The sequence below is a fragment of the Ammospiza nelsoni genome, chromosome 2, assembly GCF_027579445.1.
Source record: "Ammospiza nelsoni isolate bAmmNel1 chromosome 2, bAmmNel1.pri, whole genome shotgun sequence".
Taxonomy (NCBI): Eukaryota; Metazoa; Chordata; class Aves; order Passeriformes; family Passerellidae; genus Ammospiza; species Ammospiza nelsoni.
In genome coordinates, this window is record NC_080634.1 from 8,042,758 (window position 1) to 8,065,376 (window position 22,619).

Here is a 22,619-nt window from a genome sequence, read left to right on the forward strand (position 1 = left end):
GATAAGTATTGCAAGCTAATTTGCTTTTGGCATGGTTTGCTTTCAACTTGTTAAAGGACCTGTTTTTGTGATAGTATTCAGAAAATGCTTCATTCTTAATTGGCTCTATGTGGGATCTCAGCACCTCAGGACTGATGTGCAGAGTGACCGAGACCACCCTTGGGGGGCTCGGGAGTCCTGGAATGTTGCCAGAAGTGTCTGGTGGCTGGACTTTGATCCTGCACGGGAGACGACACCTGTATGAGGATGGGAGGATTTCACTGGGTGAATGGTGAAGGGATAAGTTAATTAGAGTGTGAAACACAGGGTTTAGGATTTCTGTACAGGGGGGTTTAGAGAAGTAAGATGGAGGAATTGGGGCGTGTCCCGTCCTTCTTCTTCTTCTTGGCCTCCATCTTCTGTGGTGATGTTGGCACTTTGGGATTGGTTATTACTAAAGGTGTACTGGTCAATAAGGGTGAAAGGTATTGGGGGAAATAGGTAAATATTGTATACGTAATTTTGAGTATAAAGATAAGTGACCGCCCTGGGGGCTCTCAGTGTGCTCATGGCTGGCGTGCTGTGCGGACCTCTGTTGGGCTGAGAGAAAATCTTTTAGATAAAAACTAATAAACACTGAAGACTGAGGAAAAAACCTGAAGCCTCTTCTTGTCCTTTGGAGCACAGGCTGCCCAAGGCCATCCCCGGGCCTTTCCAGGTCATTAAAACAGCTGAGAAACCAACAGCTCTACTAGTGTAAAGCTTAATTCTAAGAAAGGACAGAAGAAATACCTCAATATTCTTTGTTTTGCCAGAATAAGCATGCTAGACTTTTTATCCCTGAGCAGTAGCTCAGAAGTATCAGAACAAGCAAACTTTAAATATGAAAGACCCTCTTCAGGAAAAGAGCTTCTCGTATATTGGAGAGGATATGTGAAAGAGCTGGTAACATTATCTCAGGAACCACAGCAAAACTGTTCACTTCCATTTCATTTAATTATTTTTTCCTATGATGTCTTTGCACTATTTCTGTAATGGACAATGTTAGAAGCTATTGCCTCTTACTGCCTTGTGATGAAATATATATTTTACACTGCGCTAAAATAATCATGTCATCTGTAGCTGAAACCTCTGTGGATGGTGGCTGTGTTTGTGTTTGATTTGTTTAAATTCTGTTTTATTTATCAGAGTGCCTCAAGAGGCGTTTTTGTGTAGCTTTACATGTTAAGTCAATGTTTTGTGGCTTTTGCCTTTTGGTCAAGTTGAGGGAGTTTGCACATGTGGAAGATGTTTTGGATTCTACATTATATAAAAAGTAGTTTTGGATTTTACACTATATATCTGTGACTCCTTACTGCCAAGGAATTTCACTTGTCCCAGGAAGTTAATAGGATTTCTTCACAAAGAAAAAACTGTAGGACTCTATAAATGTCATGAAAAGGCTGATACACCAAATAATAAAAAGCAGTATCAAATTTAGGGTATATAGAAAGTATAACTAATTTTCCTTCTTGTTTACATTAAGTAAACATCGTGGGAATTAAGTATTTTAAAAAATATTTTTAAGGTCTGTTAGATCAGTTTTGGAATGTCTTACTTTTTAGAACAAGCTTAAAGACGTCACTATACGAGATCCCTAATATATTACTAGTTTGTAGGAGGATGTGGTTGACAAATAACAAAATAAGTAGCAAGCAAATTGAATGAGATTAATTTGATGCAATGTTGCGGTTTATTTATAAAATGATGTAAATAAAAATAACTATAACAGGCCAGAATTATAAACCAGCAATGAATCTGACGAAGTGCTGAGCTCACACCATCTTCTAATAATAGCTCTGGGTTTTAATGTCACAGCTGTAAAAACCCCAAGGAAGAATAAAAAATTCTACAGCATCTTGCTGAAACTAAGGGATTAAGTGGATATTTTCTTCAGACAGAGAAGTGGTGGCGGTGTGAGTCTTAATAGTCTGTAGAAAAATCTTGATTCTTTAGAGTTCCCTTCCTTAAGCATGCACTGAACTATCTTAGGAGATAGAACACAGTGTGTCCCCCAGCCCTCCTTGACTGCTTTGGTTCTTGGGTTAACTTGGAATAAAAGCACATTACACTTGTGTTTTTTTTTCTTTTTGGAAGATTCTTGTAGAGGGAAGAAATAATTATTAAAATTGGAAAAATATGTTTTTGCTGAATGAAAAAAAAGATTTAATATGTCATGAAATTATAGTGGTGTGTCTAAGCTGGAGAGATGTGGGTCTGACAGATGGGCCACTTGGAGGATAAGGAATTAGAAGGATGGTCACACTCAGAGTTTCAGTCAATGACTTGATATCCAAGTGGACACCAGGGATGGGGTGGCCTCAAATTGAAGCAGGGTGTGTTTAGGGTGGACATTAGGAAGAAATTCTTTATTCTGAGGTTGGTGAGACATGGGAATAGGTTACTCAGAGAAGTTATGGATGCCCCATTCCTGGAAGGGATGTTGAGCAATCTGGTCTAGTGGAAGGTGTTCCACTAGAGGTGTTCCAGAGGAGTGGGAACTAGAGGATCTTTTAAGTTCCCTTCTAACTCAAACCATCCTGTGATTTTGTCATAATGTGTGGATAACCCTGACTGCAAGTGTCAAAAGTAGAAGCAGTTCAGGACGTGCAGCTTGGCATAACTAATATTCTGAAGTTAGTTAAGGATTACACTTCTTTCTGTCCGCATCTGGGAGATTAAATATGTGTGAATTGCTTAACAAGTTGACTGTTTCATTTGCCATGGAGATCACATTAGTATAAACTATTAGTTAGAATTGCTTTGTGAAAGTTGCTGAATCTTTAGGTGTTAACCATTAGGGTCAGAGGCAGCTAAAATGAGAGAAGACTAGAATGGATATGTTACAGGTGTTGAATACTCTTTTTACTATCCTTAAGGCATTTGTTTGTTATATTTGTTTTTATTGTAGGCTATAACTGTGTCCAGCTGATGGCCATTATGGAACATGCATACTATGCCAGTTTTGGTTATCAGGTCACAAGTTTCTTTGCAGCATCAAGGTAGGTTTAAGTGCTCCAGCATCTTCTCTGTTCTATTCCCTTCTTTCATCCATTGAAATCAGTATTGCATGCAGATGTGTGTTTGCAAGAAAGTGTATAATGGGAAGCAATGGCTTAGGTATTTACTCTACCTTCCTCTTAAATCTGAAATCAATTTGGTACAGTGATCAACAGCTCTGTGAAACACTTTTGATAGAATTACAGACAAAAAGTTTATAAGTAACTTCAGCTGCCATAGCATATTCCAGGTAATCCACCTTCACCAGTCTTTATACATAGGTTTGGGTGAAATTCTTGGCAGTAAAAAACAGTGTGTAATGCTTTCTATTATGACAAACAGAACTATACACTGTTCGTAATGAACTTGATTAAAATCATGACTCTCTGTGTTCTTTGGGCACCCTTTCCCTTACAGGCTTGTAACAGACTGTGCTTAGACTTGAGATATAGGGTGAAATTACATGAAAAATGAATTCAGGTAGTTGTTAAGAAAATTATGATAAATGTGGAAGTCATTTTTTTTTTTTTTAATCTTAGAGCAGATCAAGTGGCAACCAGACTAAATTTAGATAGTCAGTTTTTAACTATCCAAATTTTTAAGTTTTTAAGAGCTTAATTAGTTGAAAAAAGGTGTGTCAAGTGTAGGTGAAAAAAATCTTTTTAAGAAAATGGTGTAATACCTAAACCAAATAACCAAGCAGGAAAATAGCAGCTAGTGTATTTTGTGGGCTTTGTGGATGTACATTTACTTTTGTAATCATTGTGTTACTTTATTCCAGCAATATGAATGTGTTCTTGTCCCTTATGAGCTAAGGAAGTGTTCAATATTAAATAGCAGCTTTAAGCTGTATCTGTTATCTTTTATATTGAATTTTATGTATTATTAAAAAAGGAAAAATAAAACAATCTGTTTTGCAAAGCATTTATGTGGATGATGGAATTCTTATAAGGAAAAATGATCAAATGTTAGTTTCGAAGCAATGGCTACTGCTTAAGAGGCTGAAAAAATAACCCGTGTACGTCTGTAGAGGAGGTGGTGAAGAACTGCTGACTTTGATGTAGTTTCCATGATGAATGTTGAGTCCTGATGGTGCCACGTTGTGTTTCACAGCCGGTACGGAACTCCTGACGACTTGAAGGAAATGATTGACGTTGCTCACTCCATGGGCATCACAGTCCTGCTGGATGTGGTGCACAGCCATGCCTCAAAAAACTCAGAAGATGGTCTCAACCAGTTTGATGGTACAGATTCCTGTTTCTTCCATTCTGGATACAGAGGCAATCACCAGCTCTGGGACAGCAGGCTCTTTGACTATGCCAAGTGAGTATAAAACATCACTTCAGCTGTGCTAGTGGTTATTATTTCATAGCAATTCTGTTAAAACTACACTCCTCACCAAGCTGGTAAAGTTATTTGGGTTGTTTAGCAATTGCAGGATGTGGAGTTAAATTCCTCTACTTGTCTAAATCCTTAAAATCTAACACTAAATGATAGTAATTCCATTTCATTGCTTTCCTGTCATCTATGACTACCAATGTGCATGTTATATACCATGTGCATTGCATGCATTATATAATTATAGTTATTTTTATTTATAAACATATTTCTCTATAAATATCTATTAAATATCTATTATATAGGAGTGTATAATTGTGTATTTTATGCATTTTATGCATATTATTTTCCTACTATATATAGTATATTGCATATATATAAGAGATTATGTTTGTATATTAAAAAAAAATTGTAAGAAAAGCTGATGAGAACTTCTAAGCTCTGTAAATTTATTGACATACTGTCAAGTTGTTGAAATGTAGGAAAAGATTTCCCCCAAGACAGCTAACTCTATTTCAAAGAGCTTCCGGAGGTCAATCAACAATTAATACAAAGCAGGGGTCATTTTCAGCAGACATTTCTAGAGACCTCAGTTTGGGCAAACTTAATTAACCAGTATAAATATAGTGTGTGTCAAAACAGGTATTAATGCCAGTTGATTATTAGTATTTAATATTGTTTACTCTGTATTCTCTGTGGTATTGGGAGCAAGGAGATTGATCTTGTATGCTGATGTTTGAGTGGGTTAAATGGAGAAACAGGTACAAGCAGCCAGCTTCTTTCAGTGTCCTTCTCGCATTTTTTTCTGTTTGTTCATCCTTGAACCACCCTGATTCTTCCCTTTCCTTTCCTTTGTTTCTCTAAGCATTCCACAGTAAGTTTTGTGTAACTTTACAATCTCCTTAAAACAGGTCTTAATAAAATTCTGTATGGAATTGATCACTTATTCCAGGATAAATTCTCTTATTTTCCCCCTTGAGATGCATAATCTGGTGTGACCTTCTTATCAATTACAAAGTCCTGTTTTAAACCTTTCAAGGCTACTTTTGAATGTTCCTGTAGTGGCTCATCACAGAGCAACTGTAAAGTTCTAGTTTTTTTTTAACCTCTTAGTTGTTAAGGTTTTTGTGCTGCAGGTTCAATTTCCTGGGTTTTTTTCCATTTTCCTCCCTTGTTTATATTGAATTGCCATGCACTGGATGGATATGATTGCACAGAAGTCATGTTACATAGCATGGGCCAATTGTTTAATGGAACTCAATGGCAAATAAACCAAGTGACCAGTGTGAAAACTGACTGGTGCACTTCAATACTTAATAGGATGAGCTGTTCTTTATTTGGGGACAATTTAATGGGTCATTTCAGGGGGAGTTTCTGATGTGATTTATTGTGATTTAATAATTGTAAGAGATGCATTTTAGTCCTTCCTATAAAGCTTTAAATTCATACTCAAATCAGTTGTGTTTCAAATAATCTTAAATCTTTGGTATCAATATGATAGTATTAGACATTTTATTTCATTTGATTCTTATGAGTAACCAACAAGTGTGTGAGTACCAATGTCTCTAGTGAGACAATGGAATGTGGTTATGGACCTTCCTCTGTTCTGGTTCTTCCTGCTGGAAAAGAAAATGGTGTTGGCATTGAGCGTTTGGGGGTATTTATAAATAAGAAAAGAACCAGCTCCTCTGTAGGTTGTACTTGGCAATGCTAAATATTTCTTCAGATGTGAAGAACTGCCTCCATGGCTTGGTTGGGTCAGTGGTATGTACCTATGGAATTTCTTTTCATGCTTTGACTTTGGAAGAGGTGCCAGACTGAATGCAGAAAGCGGAAGTGGGAAGAGCTGTGAGGGGGAGAGATGAGATTAGAGAATAGCAAAGACCAGAGAAACTGAAGCTCTTGGATGACTGTGGGTCCCTTGAAGGTAATTTCCCATCCCCTACCCTCTCATGATATTCAACTGCAAATCTCGAGTTCTCTTTTCAAATGGTTGTGGAAACCCTTTCTTCACCTTCAAGCACAGGATGCTGTGAATTTTACTGGATTCTTTCATCCTTGTAGCAGAGACAGTAAATATTCTCTATGTATTTAGAGTCAAGTTCTAAGGCTGAAAAGTTATAACCTTCATGGTCATTGTAAGTTTCACAGAACTGATTAAAAATAGCTTGCATTTTTTCTAGTATTCTTTGTGTGTGCAGGTTCTGAGCAAAACTGTGAAAGAATCAAACTGACATTTCATTGAAAATGTTGGGTTTGGCTTTTTTTCCCCACCCAGTTTAGTCTGTATTGGCATTCTGCTAATTTCCATACCAGTGGATGAGCAGCTCCAGTCTGGATGAGGCAAGCATAAAAATCTGTGAGACTGACTCAAGTTGCTGGCAGATGTTGAAAGTTTGCTCAAAATAAATGACAGCAAACAGTCTGTTGAATGGTCTACAGAAAAGCTTGCTTGCTGAGTGACATTTCTTCAGCTAGCACAGCCTTCTATCCTGCACAGAGCTTGTACTAAATCCCTTTCCTTCTGTAGTTGGAGAGCTGTTAAATCTACAGGTACTTAGACATCAAATGCAAAGAATGCTCAATTCACTTTGGAATTGAGAGAAACTAATTCTCTACCGTGAAGGAGATTAAGGAACAGTTGCTTTATCAGTTTAGTCTGTCTACATTTTCTTTGAAAGCCAAGATGTAAGTAAGTTTATCTCACAGCATTTGCAAGATTATTCAGTTGTCTGTGAAGAGGACTGTGAATATTTCCTCTAACAGAATGTGGCAAAAGATCCATATCCGTGCTAAAAAATAAAAAAGGATTATATCCTTTGTGTATTTAAATACTGTTTTTTAGTAAAATTCATGTAAGTAGAGAGTAGTTACAAGAAAAGCAATAGTAAACCTGTTCAACAGACCTGGGTATTGCATCTTTGCACCTTTAAGCATAGTGCTGCTTAAAAAGAAAAAGGCATATTTTAAGTTCTTCATATTTTAATCTATATTTATACTAGTGTTGTATGAAGCAGGAGCTTTTCTGTAAACTGTGAACAAGATTTTAAAATTATGCTTTTCATGGTGTTGTCACAGGAAAATAACTCAATTTCATTGAAATGAGAAATTGCAGATAAGATTGTTGGCCAATAGAATACGTTTTGCTTAACTGTTTTCAATAAAAGAATATCAACAGTGCTTTAAAAATCAACCAAAAAGAAAATTTTACTTTAATAATTTTCATAACTCTTGCACATTCTTGCGAGTTTTTCTGAAATAGAGATCCTGGGCATTTTTTTCTTGAAATGTTCTAATTTGGTGACTCGTCCTCTTCATCATCTCTATCCTGTCTAAATCTGTGTCCATCCCTTTTCCCTCAGCTGACAACCCAAAAACCAGAATCACATACCTTCAGTGAGAATTGCAGTTGATTTTAACACTTTCTGTTGAAAAACAAACTTTTATATCATTTGCTTTGATTCCTGTTAATAATTGTGACTTTTCTAGCCCTGAATTCATGACAGGAAATGCTTTAGTGTAAGAGGGGTGCCAGTAGCTCTGGACTGGTACTCTAGTTGGCATTGTGCAGTTAATTTTGGAGGAAATTAAAGATCTCTGTTCTGTTCCTGTTAAAGGTAGCTCTCTTGAAATACATGTAAACACCTTCCCACCTTAAGTAAGGATTCTACTCGTAATTAATTTTGTACAAGCGAAGTGTAATTTTTTTTCCTCCTCAAATCACATTCAAAGGTTATTCAGCTGCCAGATTCATTAGAAATTATGTCGTACACCCTGGAGACCAGGTGGGATCACAACTAAAGTGGTTGATTGTGTTTTCATTTAAATTCATTTCTCCAAATAGCAAATGTGTCTAAAATAATAATCAGGGAAAACAATTTAAAAATAATTGAGAAGAAGATATTACCTAGTAAAGATTTTTCCCACAGCACTACATGAATAGAATGTGTAAATGATGTTGCCCTTCTGGACTTGTTGAGGTCCCAGAGTATTGTTTTGACTTTTAAGGATTTTCCTGTCTTTTCATTAGATTTTGTTGGCTTCTATTCTGTCTTAATGCAATTCAGAATGTCAATAGGTATACTCATATATTTCTGTGAGCCTTTAGGAATAATGGTAGGATTAAAATTCAGAAATCATGTGATGCCTTAATTATTTTTGTGGGGTTTTGTTTGTTTGTTTGTTTTTTGTTTCGTGTGTGTTTGGAGGTGTTTTTTTTTTGGGGGTGGGGTTGTTTGATTTGTTTTGGCTTTTTAATACTATGACACTTTTCACCTGAGCACTTACGCAAAATTTTAAGTTATTTCACAGTCTAGGAGATGAATTTTGTGCAGAAGTCAGTGATTGATTTACAATGCAGTTTTAATTTTAATTAGTCCAGCTTCCTTGAGTGCAGCAGTATGATCAGTAAGAGATTACATTGATTGCAAGAATGTGGGGCCAGCCGATGTCCCAGCATCTCCTTTGGGCCTTTTTTGAGGCCTGTTTTCAAGGCTTTTTTAAGAGAGGATGTTGTGTTCATATTTTTGGGGTCAAAAATCGTAACAAAGCCATGTAATGGAAGAAATCTCCTATTAAGTTTTTTCTTTGTCAGTTTTATGAAGTTTCAAGTGACATCCATGCCAAATGTGCTTTGAAGTGCTACAACAGGTAGGGTTTAGTGTATACAATAAACACTTTGTCCCATGAGCCACAGTTTTACATCAGGGCAGCAGATGACTTGCTAGTCCCCTGCTGCCAGTCCAGATGTTCTCTCCAGCTCAGTTTTCTGAACTGCTGGTGGAACAGCTGATTATAGCTCAGTACTTTTTACTTTTTTTTCTTAATTTTAATTCAATTTTTCTTCATGTGTGTTAGAAACTGCCATAGCTCAGAAACTGCTTTTAACCTTGCTGTAAGTGCTGCAGAAACAGGGCAGCTGTCAGGTGTTTGAGCTTGTGTCTTTGTTCTGGTGTAGGTGGCCTCTTCCCCAGCTTGCCCCTCCACAGTGGGGTGGGTCACCTGAAGCTTTTTTCCCCTGGTCCTGTGGTCCAGCCTAGGGCAGGTGTCTCAGGTGCTCTTTTGCATCTAAAACATCCACCTGTGTTTGGATGCTGAGAGAGTGGCCTTTTCTGCCACCCAGTGTTTAAATTCTGCATAAACCTTACTCTGTATATTCTAAGGGGAAAAGATCCCCTGATGTTGCTTCGGGATCTGACTCTTTAAAGACTGTTTATCTTCTAACATCTTCAGCAGCTCAGTGTTTAGTTCTTCCTTAAACAGCTGTTATTCACCCAAATTGTTTTTTCTTTTCTTCTGATTGCCTACTTTGCCAGTCTTTATCTGCCATTAAGGTGATGATAGTAGGTGGAATTAACTGGAACATAAATCTTTCAGAGTTTAGTGTTTGGTTAGTAAGGTACCTGTCTGGGCTCATAATTCTATAAACATAGCTCAGAATATTTTTGGTTTTGTTTTCCTGCAATTCAGTGATGAATTCTAAATATCAGTGGAGTTAAGGACTTGTTGCCTTCTTTGGGAGCATCCTCATGGTTTGTAACAGTTTTCAGGATGAAATGGATTCGCTGCTACTCTTTATTGCTTACATCATTAGCATTTTAAATAGATTTCAGCTGATACTCTGGAGTACCATGGTATTAAAGATTCTGGTTCCTTGCCTAATGCTCTTAAGGAAAATTGACACATGAGCATGAGACAGAGACAGCAGATAACACGTTGTGTCTGTTCCTGCCATCCACCCTAGGGGCCCTTTATTGACGCACGTTGTAGAGTGCAGAGATTTGACTGTAAGCTTCATGCACACAAAGGATAGATGGGATTTAAAGGCTACTATGACACTCATTGCTTCTGAGATGACACCTGAACAGACTCTGCTGGCCAGGCAGGCGTCAGTCAGCTGGGAGAAAGGAGATTGCCACTACTTGTCACAGACCCTTGATGGTTCTGGATTGTCCTCTTCACTGTTTTGTGCCTTTCCATGATCTTCCTTTTGAATCCTAGTGCTCCTAACAAACCTGTCTGTAACTGTTTATTTTCTAGTTCTAATCTAAAGACTTTTCAGGTTTCTCAGCTAAGGAATTTTCTTAGAAGCGTAAGCTTAATGTTTTGAGCACAGTTTGGAACACAGGAAGAGGAGAGAGCAAAGCAAGTAGGGGTAGCTTGAACATAATTAGCGAATCATATCCAGTTGACTTCCCAGAGTGTAAGACCTGAAGCTTTTTCTTCTGCAGCTTCTGATTTAGCCAGGTGCAGGTGGCATTTCCCCAGCTCCATTTCCAATGCCCTGCCATGGTTGTCACAAATGTGTTTTCGTTTGTGAAATGAGAATTTTTGGCCATAATTCCAGCTAGACTAAAGATAATGCAGTGAGAGTTGACCGTGAGAGAGGTTCTCAGTCATGGGATGTCTTTTTGGTATATTGTCGATTCTAGGGTAATTACAATAGAACAAGGATGTAAGTTGTGTTTCATTATGTAAAACATAAAGCTGTGCTGTTTTTAATTCATTTGCTGCCAGTCTTCCTCTACCAAATTAGTTTAGGAAAGCTCTGTATTCAAAGATCTGCATAATATGCGTTGGAATTTCATTTGGCTGGCAAAGATTATTTCTTAATGACTGTTTTAAGGAAGCACTGCTTGCAGCATAATAGTGAGATTTTTATTCTTCCCCTCACCCTTCATAAATGTAATTATTTTGATTAAAGATTGTTTTTTAAAAACAGTCTGCCAATGATCCTTAGCGCTCTGTTTCTAATAGACTGGATTCTGATGGTGACTGTGTCAGTATAAAAATACTTTATAGAATTTAAACCTTAAAATTGAGACATTTCATGCCCAAAAAATTGTTTCTTTTTGTTTTCTCTTCTTTTAGTCATCATTATAAATGATGACTAAAGTGTTTGTAAAGCAAACACTTACAAGAATGGGGACATTGCAGTCTACAAATTGCCTTTTTTGAAGGGAATGATTACTGAAAGCATTCACAGAAGAGATGATACATAGGAAAATACTGCAATGTAATTGGAAAAATTGAAATAATAGTGCAAAAAATAAAAGTTTGAGCCATGATTCTATAATTTATAGTACATGCAGTCAAGAGCTGCTGTATAATTGCTTTACTTTTTAATTTTTGAAGTTTTTAATTAAACAAGCTTAATTGTTTTACTGTACTTTGGTATAACAGACTGTGAAGCTTTAAATCCATAGGTGCTCTAAAACTGAGAGCTTCACATAAGATTCCATGTAGCTTTCTTTGAAGTGTCCAGTTTCCATAATTAACCTCCAACATAGCATTCAAAGCTTTGTGTGAAGTTTCAAAAATGCAGCTGCACAGAAAGTGGTACAGCAGTAAAGCAAGATACTGAAATGTGAAGAAAGACACACTGAAAAGTTGCAGTCAATTGTTCTAAATTTTGTCAGGTAGCACAGTTTGAAATACAGAGGTGACCACTTGTAGCCACTTAAATTCAATAATATCTCGAACAAATTCAGCGACACTTAGGTGAAGTTGATTGTGGTATTTCAATAAATATCTAAAATTAGCTAAGATTCAACACATTGCAGGGGATAATTTTGCATCAGTCTAAATGGAATAATGATGTTGCATTTAGTAATCCACACTTGAATTGGCAACTTCCACAGCATTCTTAAGTGATTGCTGCAGCAGTTTACATGAGCAGCATCTGTTGTGAATAGAAGATTGTGCTGAAGAAGAGGCTGATGGTTGTATAAGTTTGAGAAGAATCCACAAATTAAATCAGGGATGTTGACTTTCTTCTAATAGGGTTTTATCCAAAGAAATTCAAGGCTGGAGGAAAATTAGGCATGGTATAACTCACAGAAGGGAAAGAAGATGGAAATATTAAGACAATTGTTGGGGGTTTTTTTGATTCTATTATGTACATGTTGTATAAGGCACAGATCCACTTATCATGCATTTTTTGGAAGCTCACTGTAAAGAGCATAAAATAACTAACTTGGGGAAAAAAAATCAATTAATGGCTATGTCTGCAAGGTAGCAAACAATAAAAATGCTGTAGCATTTCCAAAAGTCACTAGTGTATGTATGGACAACAAATCAGAAATAATCTGCAAGTGATGATGTTGATCTGATATATTACTTAGAGTTTTGGGAGTTTTGGAAGGGATGCCATGTTTTCTTGAGAGCGGCATAAAGACAAAAGTTCCTGCCTCTGGAAGGTGACTAGAAGTGGAGATAGAGAGCAATGCACACAACCAGGGCAGCCTGCTGCTTCAGGGAGTAGCTATCCCTCTAACAAATTGCTTCCCACCTGTAGCCACTGACTGAGATTCAGCTTGGGATGGGACTGTTCTCATGATAGCATGCTAATATTTAGGGAATCTTTATAAGGACATACTGAGCTGTATATAAATGTTTTCTTTAGGGCTTATTTAAATGCCATAATGATTTTGGAACTGTTGTTGCTGAAAGAAATTTTGTTAGAGTTCATACTTAAGAAATTATTGGCGAAATTGTAAAGAAGATTTAAAGAAATGGTTCTACTGCTCCATTATAATAGTAATGGATGGACAAGGAGCAGCTTTTGGCTCTGTTCTGGCTGATGTAGTTACAGGACAAGTCAGAAAAACTGAAATGGTGTATCATGTCAAACATGTCCTAATGAATGAGGATGATACTCTAGTAAAAGCTTTATCCCTGAGAGCAAAGCAAATCATTCCATACCAGGTCATTAAAAAGAGTGGTTTGTGGTGTTTGGGTTTTTTAAAAGCATACAGTATTTCCTTGGCTATTTTCCCCATGGAATTGCTTTGGGTCTCCTCATTGATAAAGGGACTCTTTACCCAATACTTGTATGTATCTATATTACAATTCCGTGTCAGCTCTTGAAAACTGGTATAAAGTTATTTGGAGAAAAAGAGAAATTAATTGCCCGTTTGATTAATTAATAGTTTAGGTCGTTGACACAAGTTTTTCCAAGTTATTTGACAGCAATTAATGAGTTTTTTTCAGGCAGAGGAAAGCAAGAGTACAAGTAATACTTTGGAGACCTTACCCCTTGATTTATTTAGTGTTACTGCACAATAATTAAGTCCTGTCAAGTGTAGTTTTAAGGATAGATACATGTGAACTAATAAACAAGAATGAAAAAGCACACCCATAGTCACTATTATGTGCTCTTGTAATTTTTTCTGTAGGAGACGACTTAATTTGTTCAAACAAAGAGCTGAGTATTAATTTCTCTGGAGAATTATCAAGTAAAACTATGGATTTTTTTTTTTGTTTATGTAATATATTTAGTCATTGCACAAAGAGTGTTTAACTGAGTATATTTATCAAAAGGCTTCACAATGAAGAGAATTCTCTTTGCAGTCTTTATTTTTATCCTTTATTCCTTTAAGGTTTGTGAAGAAAGTAAAGTAATGACTTTTGTCACTTTCCTGATTAAATAAACACCTTAGATTGCATCTTCTTGGCTGCAGGGATTTATGTAAACATCATAGAATTTGTCATTTCATGATATGGAATGAAGCTATTTTCCTTTCTCCCTGTCATAAAAAAACAAGTTGGACTGTACAGCCTGTGTTTTTAACCCACAAAACTTCAGAGAAATTGTCACTGTTCTTTGGTTTTTTTTCTTCAGTGCTTCAGCGTCATTAACTTTTTTTCCTCTTGCTGTTTCTATTTAGCAACATTTTGATTGCAATGTAGCCCACCTCTGATTAGGGCTTGATATTTTAGAGCACCTTTTAGCACAGGCTTATTATTAGTAGTATATTTAAATTTTCTTAGACAGTTCTCTGGTAGAGTGACAGAGAAATTGGTGTCTTTTGAGGAAAGAACCCATTTCTTGTTAACCACATCTGGAAGTGGAATGAGTACAGTATTACATTTTCATACCCTGACCTTTTGCCAAGCAGGTGGAAGCCGTGCTAAATTCCCCCTTGTCTTCCCTCCCTTCCTTTCTTGCCCAAAGGCAAAAGAAAAAAAAAAAAAAAGTGGAAAAAACCATTTAAGTTACTGTTTCACTTGTTATGACACCAAGTTAGTCAGGCTGATAAATAATAACAATAATAAATAATAACAATAATCAATAGAGTTTTTCACACAAAGGAAATATATGTACTGCACTGGCTTCAAGTGTCAAGTTTGTCTGAATGACATTTTGTCACTGTAAGTGTAGCCACAGCTACGAGCAAAAAACATTTTTTTATTATGAGTTATCTAATTTAAATAGAACAGATTTATTTTACTTTATTTAGTTTTAAATGGACTAAGCTTGGACATTGAGAAACAAGTTCTAAAAGTTGAAGTTTAGGGAACCAAATAGCATAATCTTTTGAAATGCTATATGTATAGCTGGTTTTAGGAATAATTACTCGGTGAAATTTACTTTTTCTTGTTGAAATTTAACTCTTGTCTTTAAGATTTCATAGATAGTTTCTGTGTTCAAAAAATTGGTGAATTGGAGTAATTAGTCAGTCGAACACTGGAGGAAAAAAATATCCCAAAAGATTTCCATTGCTATTTCTCCTCATTTTCTGATTTGAGTCTTCAGTGTTTATTACCCAGAATTTTTAAACTATTCACTACCCTGAAATCTAAAATTCTGTTTTTTTCTTCCTACAAACTACTTAGGGGCTTATAACTGTTCTAGGGTGGATGTTGAAGCCCCATAGGTGATTAATCAAGTGAATACTTTTTGGAGAGGAAAAAAAGTTGACTACAAACCACTAAAATTTACATTATGAATGGTTCCAGGCTTCCTTTGCCACCATCTTCTTGGATAAGGGCATTGGAAAAGATGAAAATCTACTTTGTTATAAGAAATTTCAAGGTAATTATTTTGCCATTGGGTTAATTGGGGAGGAAACTGAAAGTCTGTCAGGAAATGGGAAACAGCTTGCAGCTGGATGTTCTTTCTAATCCTTATCCAGCTAAGAAATTGGCTGAAAAAGGTGGTGACTTAGAGAAAGCAGTTCAAAATAGCATTCTTATAAACTCATTAACTGTGTACTGGAAACAGGAAATATTTTGTAGGTTTCACCAACAGTTGCTCTTAGCACAGAACTGTCCTCACCCAAACTTGGAAAACCAGAAACATTTGATTAGAGTCTGAGGCTTGAGCAACTCATTTGCCAACAATGCTAGACTGTCAACATCTGCAAGGGCAAACTTGTTTTAAACTATTTCAGAGAATCTTAGCTTTAGTTTTCTTTTTATCCTGTCATGGTCTAGACAAGAAAACTTGTTTTCTATAATATTATGAAGTTTCCATTTCAGATACATTTTAATTAAAAGTTACCAGTATTCTGCTACCACAAAGCCAGGATCAGTAATACTTGCACTGAAATATGATCTGAAATAGAGAATATCTGTAGTAGGTAAATAGTTGATTTCATTTCAGTTGAAAATCGTGGCTTTTCAGTAAAAGACCTTAGTGTTAAAAATAAACACATATTTCCAGTGCATGAAATATACTGGTAGATTAATGTTTCCAAATGGAGATCAGTAACAAGCAGTGTCCCTAAGGAACATATTGGGACTGAACTTTGTGGATGGGACCAAACTGTGGGGTGTGGCTGACTGGCTTGAGGGAAGGGATGCAGCACAGGACACAGGTAGCAGGACATGGAACAATGGTTTTAAGCTGGAAGGGTAGATTTAGATCATAAGGAAGGACAGAAGAACAAAACTTCATGGGGAGAGTGATGAGACACCAAAGAGGTTGTCCAGAGAGGCTGTGGCTAAAATACATACACATACCTCACAAAATACTTTTTTTCTGTTAACATATACCATTATTCAACCTAAAACCTTCTGCTATCTTACTAAACATATTTTTCTATAATCTTAAAATTTGTCTAAACTAAAACTTGAACTATTATTTAATATCCTTTCTTACTATGCTAGTATAACATTTTTCTTTTTTCAAACTTTGTAGTTACAGCTAGTTCTCTATTTTTCCTGTTTATAATACATACTTTTCTAACTATATAAAAAACTTCTTACCTTTACTAGGGATAAAGGGATGTGACTAGATAATCCCTAATGTCCTGTTGGACACAGATCATTCTGTGATCTTGTACAAGATCTCATGCACTAACCTGTTACTGTAGAAGAACAAAAGTTGGTTTCAAACTATCAAAGGGTTCTGTTGCCTTGTTGTGTGAGTTGCCATCCCATTGTTCACTTCAAAGTGTGAATACGGTACTCAAAGCTTTTTTCAAATGTGGAGGAATGTGTTGTTTGTAAACAACTTTCTAAGTAAGCTTTAGGCAGTCAAATATGTTTTTTGTAATTTCTGTCTAGGGACACTATTTTCTCAATATTTTCAAGATACTATCTGAGTTTTTTCACTAAATTAGTGGGAATACAATTGAATACATTTTGTCACCTGTCTTTTGTGGAGCTTACCAATTTGGTGGTCAAAGAAAGATAGTGGGTATGTTAAAATGTGCTCAGGTTGCAAGAGGTTTTAAAATAGGTGCGTAATGCTTGGAAAATAAAATAATGAATAAAACAGAGTATAGCTGTGAATCAATACAAGAATAAGGTTATAGGTATTTATTCCAGAGATGATGCAAATAATGATTTTGCCATGTATTTTACGAAGCAAAGCTACAGTCACAATCTATCATAAATGTGTTTATTGTTCTCATATTTATCTTCATGAAGTACAAATTATATGGTTGAAATGACAGTACCTAGTAAGAAATTGAGATTAAAAACTAGGTGTCTCTGAATACAAACCTATTCTTTAGGTCTCTTAGATGAAAAAGTATTTATAAAACATACTGAAAGTGTATTTGCAAGTTCACAACTCTATTGGCACAGCCTAGTCTGAGCCAATATCTTTCTTTAATTACATTTTTGAAGAATGTAGCTTCAAAAAATGCAGGAAAGAGAGAAATACTGTGCTGTGCTTAAGGATGGATTCCTATTTAATATGAACCGTGTACTTGAGATCTCCTGTGATGGTTTGTGGAAATGCAGCAGCTTTGCATTTTGTGCTTCCTCAAAGAGAATGGGGACTGCTGCATGCCTTGGTCAGCTTTGCCAGGTGGCTGCTTCCCCTTGCAGATTCCCTGAATCTTGTGCCGGGGATGATCTTTGGCAGTCTTCAGGCTCTTCAAGCTTTCCACTGGAAATGTTTGTCCCTGAAAGTAATAATTCATTGTACAAACTTTTCTGCCCTCCATGCCATAGTCTGTCATGTAACTGAGCAGTCTCATACCACGGTGCTGAAAGGAACATTTTGGTCTGTATCCCCAGCAATTGCTGATGCTGAAGATAAAATCTGGAAGCATGAGAGGAAAGTAATCTAAGCCTCGTAGTAGCTAATATACAGAGTGAACTTCCCTTAGCCCCTGCTTCCCCAGGGTTAGAAATCAGTAGATTGCCATTCAAGACGTGGAGTCAGTGTCTCAGAAGCTTCCTTTGTTGTCTGGACTGGATGGTGACTGATAATGAACACTTTGACTCACCTTAAAATTTTCTTATCCTTGTCTAGATTTGGCATTGCTGTCGACTGTCTAGTTGGGATGAAGAGAAGAATGAACTTTCAGTCAATAAAATATAGACAGGCAGCTAAGTCTTCAGGGATTCAGTGTGCTGAACCATGAGGGTTTAAAGTAAAAAGATATTTAGGTAATATCTTCTGAGGTGGTGCCCGAGGTTGGTAAAATGCAAGAGTTTGCCCCTTTTTCAGTCTTCTTTATATGAGACTAACATTCCTTATGAGCTTGATTTTGCTATATAAACATAAAAAGCACCTGCCATGCTTTGTTGCTTGAGGATTAAAGTTTTGATTTGTGAATTTCAAGGTAATTACTTAAAAAATTTGTAGTAGGATGTGGATACTGAACGGTAGATTGATAATGTGTTGTACAAGGTATTGTGGTATAGAGGAACTTGAGCCTCACACATCTGCAACAACTGAGATTTGCCATTGTCTGTACAGAGAAAAGGTTTTTCAATCATCAGTGCTCTCTAACTTTCAGGAAAAACAGATATTTTATGATCTCTTTATACTAATCCTGGAATTTTCTCAGAGGCAGAGGTCTGGTCTTTCTTCACTTTTCTAGTGCTTTTAGTTGGGATTTTTCAAAATGTTCTCTTTTTTGAATAATTTTGCTTCTTAGCTGCCTAAATACCTGTTGCTATTCATTAGCATTAGAAAAGAAAATGCCCCGAATTCAAATTACACCAGTTTGAATTTGCATTTTGAAGGTGCAGGGATAATACGAATGCTTTTAAGATTTTTGTGTGTGAACCAGACACCTTCTCAGTGTCCCTTTAAAGTCACTTGTGTGAGCATAAATTAGGGAACCAGTATTTTAAAGCAAAGAAATGAAATTAGGTTTATAGAAAGCACTGTTTCAGGCTTTTAATAAGATGGCTTTGAGAAAGTAGAGCTTTGTCCAGGTAGTTAATATTTTTCTCACTACTAATGGAATGCATTCATTTTGAGTGTAATTTTGTTTTCCTATATAGGGAATAAATAAAGTTGAGGATAATTGTTGTCTATTCTTATACATGTATAGTATATTTCAGGGGAGAAAAAGCATCTCACAACAAAGCAGTTAAATCTCCCTTGACACCTGATTCTTTGCCAATCCCCATCCCAACTCTGGTGCTGTTTTCTGAGTAAAGTTCAGTTTAGTGGTTTGTTTAAAATCAAGTCGCCTGCCCTGTAGTGCTTTGTAGCTATTTGTGCACTACATTTAGACTTGTTTTGAAAGCAGACTCAGTGTTGAACAGTAAACTACTGTTTAATTATGGAAATCATGAATAGCATTAACTTGTATGCAAATTCTGACAATACATCTTTAAAGCTGTGATTTAGTTGTATTTTGTAGAGTAGCAAATTTTGTTTGTTAATATGCAGAGTTGATTATATGACCGAACAAACTTAATATTGTCTATGAGGTTTATTTTGGGAGAACAGAATTTTAAATAATCTCAAAGATTTTTATTTTATTAGTGTATAATTTACTTGGGTAGAATATAAGTGGGACAAATGCTAAGTTATTGAAATCTGAGCTGAAATCCATGTAGGCTTTATCAACATTTAAAAGAGTTTTGTAATATTTTTTGATATTTTCTCTTTTAAAATGTGTATGCCCTGCAGGCTGTCTTAAAACTGAGGTAATTGTCTTCAGTACTTACTTGGGTTTTTTTCCTTTCTATTTACCTCAGGAAACTCACTGAGCAAAAAGCATCAAGAGTATTAAATTTCATTACAATAAGTACATACCTGCTTTGCCTCCAAGGCTGTTCTTATATTCACATTTTGCAGGACATAACCTTTGCTGTGTAGTATTTGAATTATTGCTTCCATTTTATAGGGCAGATAACTGAATGCTTTATTTGATACTGGTTTACTCTTACCAAGTGTGGATAGGACTAGCCATAAAAATGTAAGCCTAGGACATGCTGCTTACTTGCACATTATTTTAAATCCTTGTATAGTACATAGTTCATTTGAGGAGAAATATTTTTTGTGCAAATGGTTTTTCAAGAAGGTCATGTGAATATATTTATAAACATGTTTAATTCATTGGCAAAATATGAGAGAGAGTTGGTGCAGAATTAACCTGCACAATTTTACAATGAGGTGTCTTTTCAAAGCATTGATCAAGTGTCTAAGCAATCAGAAATTGGGAAATTCTTGTTTCACCTTGCTGTATGGCACTGCTTGGTACCAACAGAGGGAGTAGCATTCTGAGGGGAAAAAAGTTAAAATATTTTCATGAGCACTTCAGAATTACTGCTTCTATATGAGTAAACAGTGTGCCTATTTCTAAGAACTCATTTTGCCAAAGTACTCATTGAATATAAGTCTAATAAATGCATAGTGCTATTATATTGTTTACAGCATGTTGAAAAAAAACAAAAAACTTTCTCCCTTCATAGCAGTGGACTTTGGGGATTAGGATTAATGGTTGCAGAAAGACTGTTGTCTGGTGTGGCACTCCAGAATTCCAATTTTAACTAAAATGAAGAACCCTCTGCATCTTCAAAGCTGCTGCTCTAGTTTGTTCTCAAAATAAACCAAGCCAAACAAGCTGCATAATAACCAGTGTTCTACTTATTAGAATTTTTAAATAGAAAATTGTAAATACATAAAACATAATGTGGATTGTGTATAATATATATTAGTATGGTTGCTATACATATATATAAACATATACATACATATATATTTATATACACGTACATACATTCATATATATATACATATATACACATATACATATGTGTATATATATGTACATATATATAGACACATACACATAGTGTGTGTATATATATATGTGTATATATATATATATATATATATATATATATATATATATGTAAAGCCAGACTGTTTCTCCTGTGAGAAATAGCTGAGAGAACTCAGCCTATTTAGTTTGGAGAAAAGAAGGGTCAGGGGAGACCTTACTGGTCTCTACAACTTCCTGCCAGGAGGGTGTAGCGTGGTGGGATGAGTCTCTTTTCCCAGGCAGCAAGCAGCAGAACAAGAGAACATGGTCTCAAGATCACTTATCTGGAAAAATGTCTTCACTGGAAGGGTGAGTGTGTGTGACAGGCTGTCCATAGGAGTGCTGGAAGGACCATCCCTGGCAGCATTAAATATGTGTGGATGTGGCACACACAGGGACATGGCTAGTAGTGAACACGGTGCTGTGAAGAGTTGTGCTCAATGATCTCGGAGATCTTGTCCAGCCTGAACCATTCTATGATTCTATATATATGCATATAATATGTATATTTGTCTGTGCTTTATGAAGAATTGAAGTTCTGCCCACAAAAAGGCACAGAAGTAATTGTGCAACCCTGCATCCAATTAATTTACAACTGTTAACTTTATTAGACTGAATGCTAATTTCTTTGTTTAGCAATTTTTTGATTGAATTTAGCCCAGTCAGCTGTTGAAATATTTGGGGATAGTTTGAGAAATAATGTTTTAGCAATTCGGTGCTCCTGTGTCTTAAGTTAATTAAACAGTGAGAACTGAAGCAGGCATATCATCATAAAAGTCTAGATTCTTATAAGGTCAGCAGTTCTCCAATTCATAGTAATAAATGCAATTCCTGAAGGTCAACATTAATATGGTTCAAAAATTACATCTTCAAACTGTATTAGGTGCAGCCAATATTATTTTTTGTCCATAGTGACAAAATTAACTGGTTTAAATGCATTGCTTGCATCTAAATATTTCATGTTCATCATGGACTGGAATTTAAAATGCTTTTGGTGAATCATTATTTTGCTTTTTTTGTTAGTATAGAGGAAAAAAGTGAATAACAAGTGTGTCTTATAAGCAATTTCACAGGTTTTCTGCTGACCTAGTATAGGAAAGTTGTTAAATGTCTCATCACCTCATGAAACTAGGTCATTTAGGGTAGATGTGCTCATTCCACTTTTTCAAACAAAAAAATCTGCTATTAATAAATGAGCTATGGACTCCAAGAGTGAAGGGAAAAAATCCAGCAATACTTCCCTGCAAAGACCTTCTTTGTTTTGAATGTCTGAGTGAATTCTGAATTAGATTTCTTACACTGTAAATCATTCTGTTCCTTAATGATGATACAGCATTAAAAAAGCTACATAATAGACTGTCTTTGGTCATGCATGCAATGAAAGAATTTCCTTACTTCTGATATATGCCAAAATGTGAGATTTTTTAGGATATAACTTAGGTATGGCTTTTTTCCAGAAGAAATTGCATTCCTGATGAGTGCTATCCTGTTTCCATATCTGCCTGTAAAATACAAGAATGAGCTGGTTTAGAAATGCTCCTGAATTACTGCTTCTGTGGTGGTTGTATCTCAATTATGTCTTTTCAATTTTGGCCTCTACTGGCTTTCTGCAAAGTTATTTGTTCTGTCAAGTTCTGTGTCTAAAATTGCTGCTCCCATGAACAAATATACTTGGATGAAAAATGATCCTCTGTATGGTTTGTGTGATTTGCATGTCTCAAAAAATCTGTTATTCTGGTTCATGTTTTGGAGCTGTGTAGGCATTTCTCTACAAGTCAATATGGCTGCTAGTACTTGGTATACTTCTTAAAAATTATCCTAAAGCTGAATTTTGTCCAAGTTTAGAATAAAATCACAGATGAAGTGTTTATTTATTTATTTATGGTCTTCTCTCCCATGTGCAATCAGATGCTTGGAAAACATCTGCTGCTCCCACTCAGGTTTTTGATCTCATAAATTTTCCAACTAATACTTTGGTGCAACAAATTCATCTTGTTTGTTTTTATTGTTGTC

The 22,619-nt window shown here is 35.9% G+C and overlaps 1 protein-coding gene across 3 annotated transcripts in view; it reads left to right on the forward strand.

Moving 5' to 3' along the window:
• GBE1 (1,4-alpha-glucan branching enzyme 1) overlaps positions 1–22,619 on the forward strand; it is a 137,217-nt gene that overhangs the window by 59,306 nt on the left and 55,292 nt on the right. For all 3 annotated transcript variants that reach the window (XR_009420520.1, XM_059493719.1, XM_059493720.1), the window contains exons 6-7: positions 2,930–3,020; positions 4,132–4,341. Coding sequence is in view for 2 of the 3 variants with exons in the window: in XM_059493719.1 (XP_059349702.1) it covers positions 2,930–3,020; positions 4,132–4,341 (301 nt within the window). In the remaining variant the exon portion in view is untranslated. The remainder of the gene's footprint in view (positions 1–2,929; positions 3,021–4,131; positions 4,342–22,619) is intronic.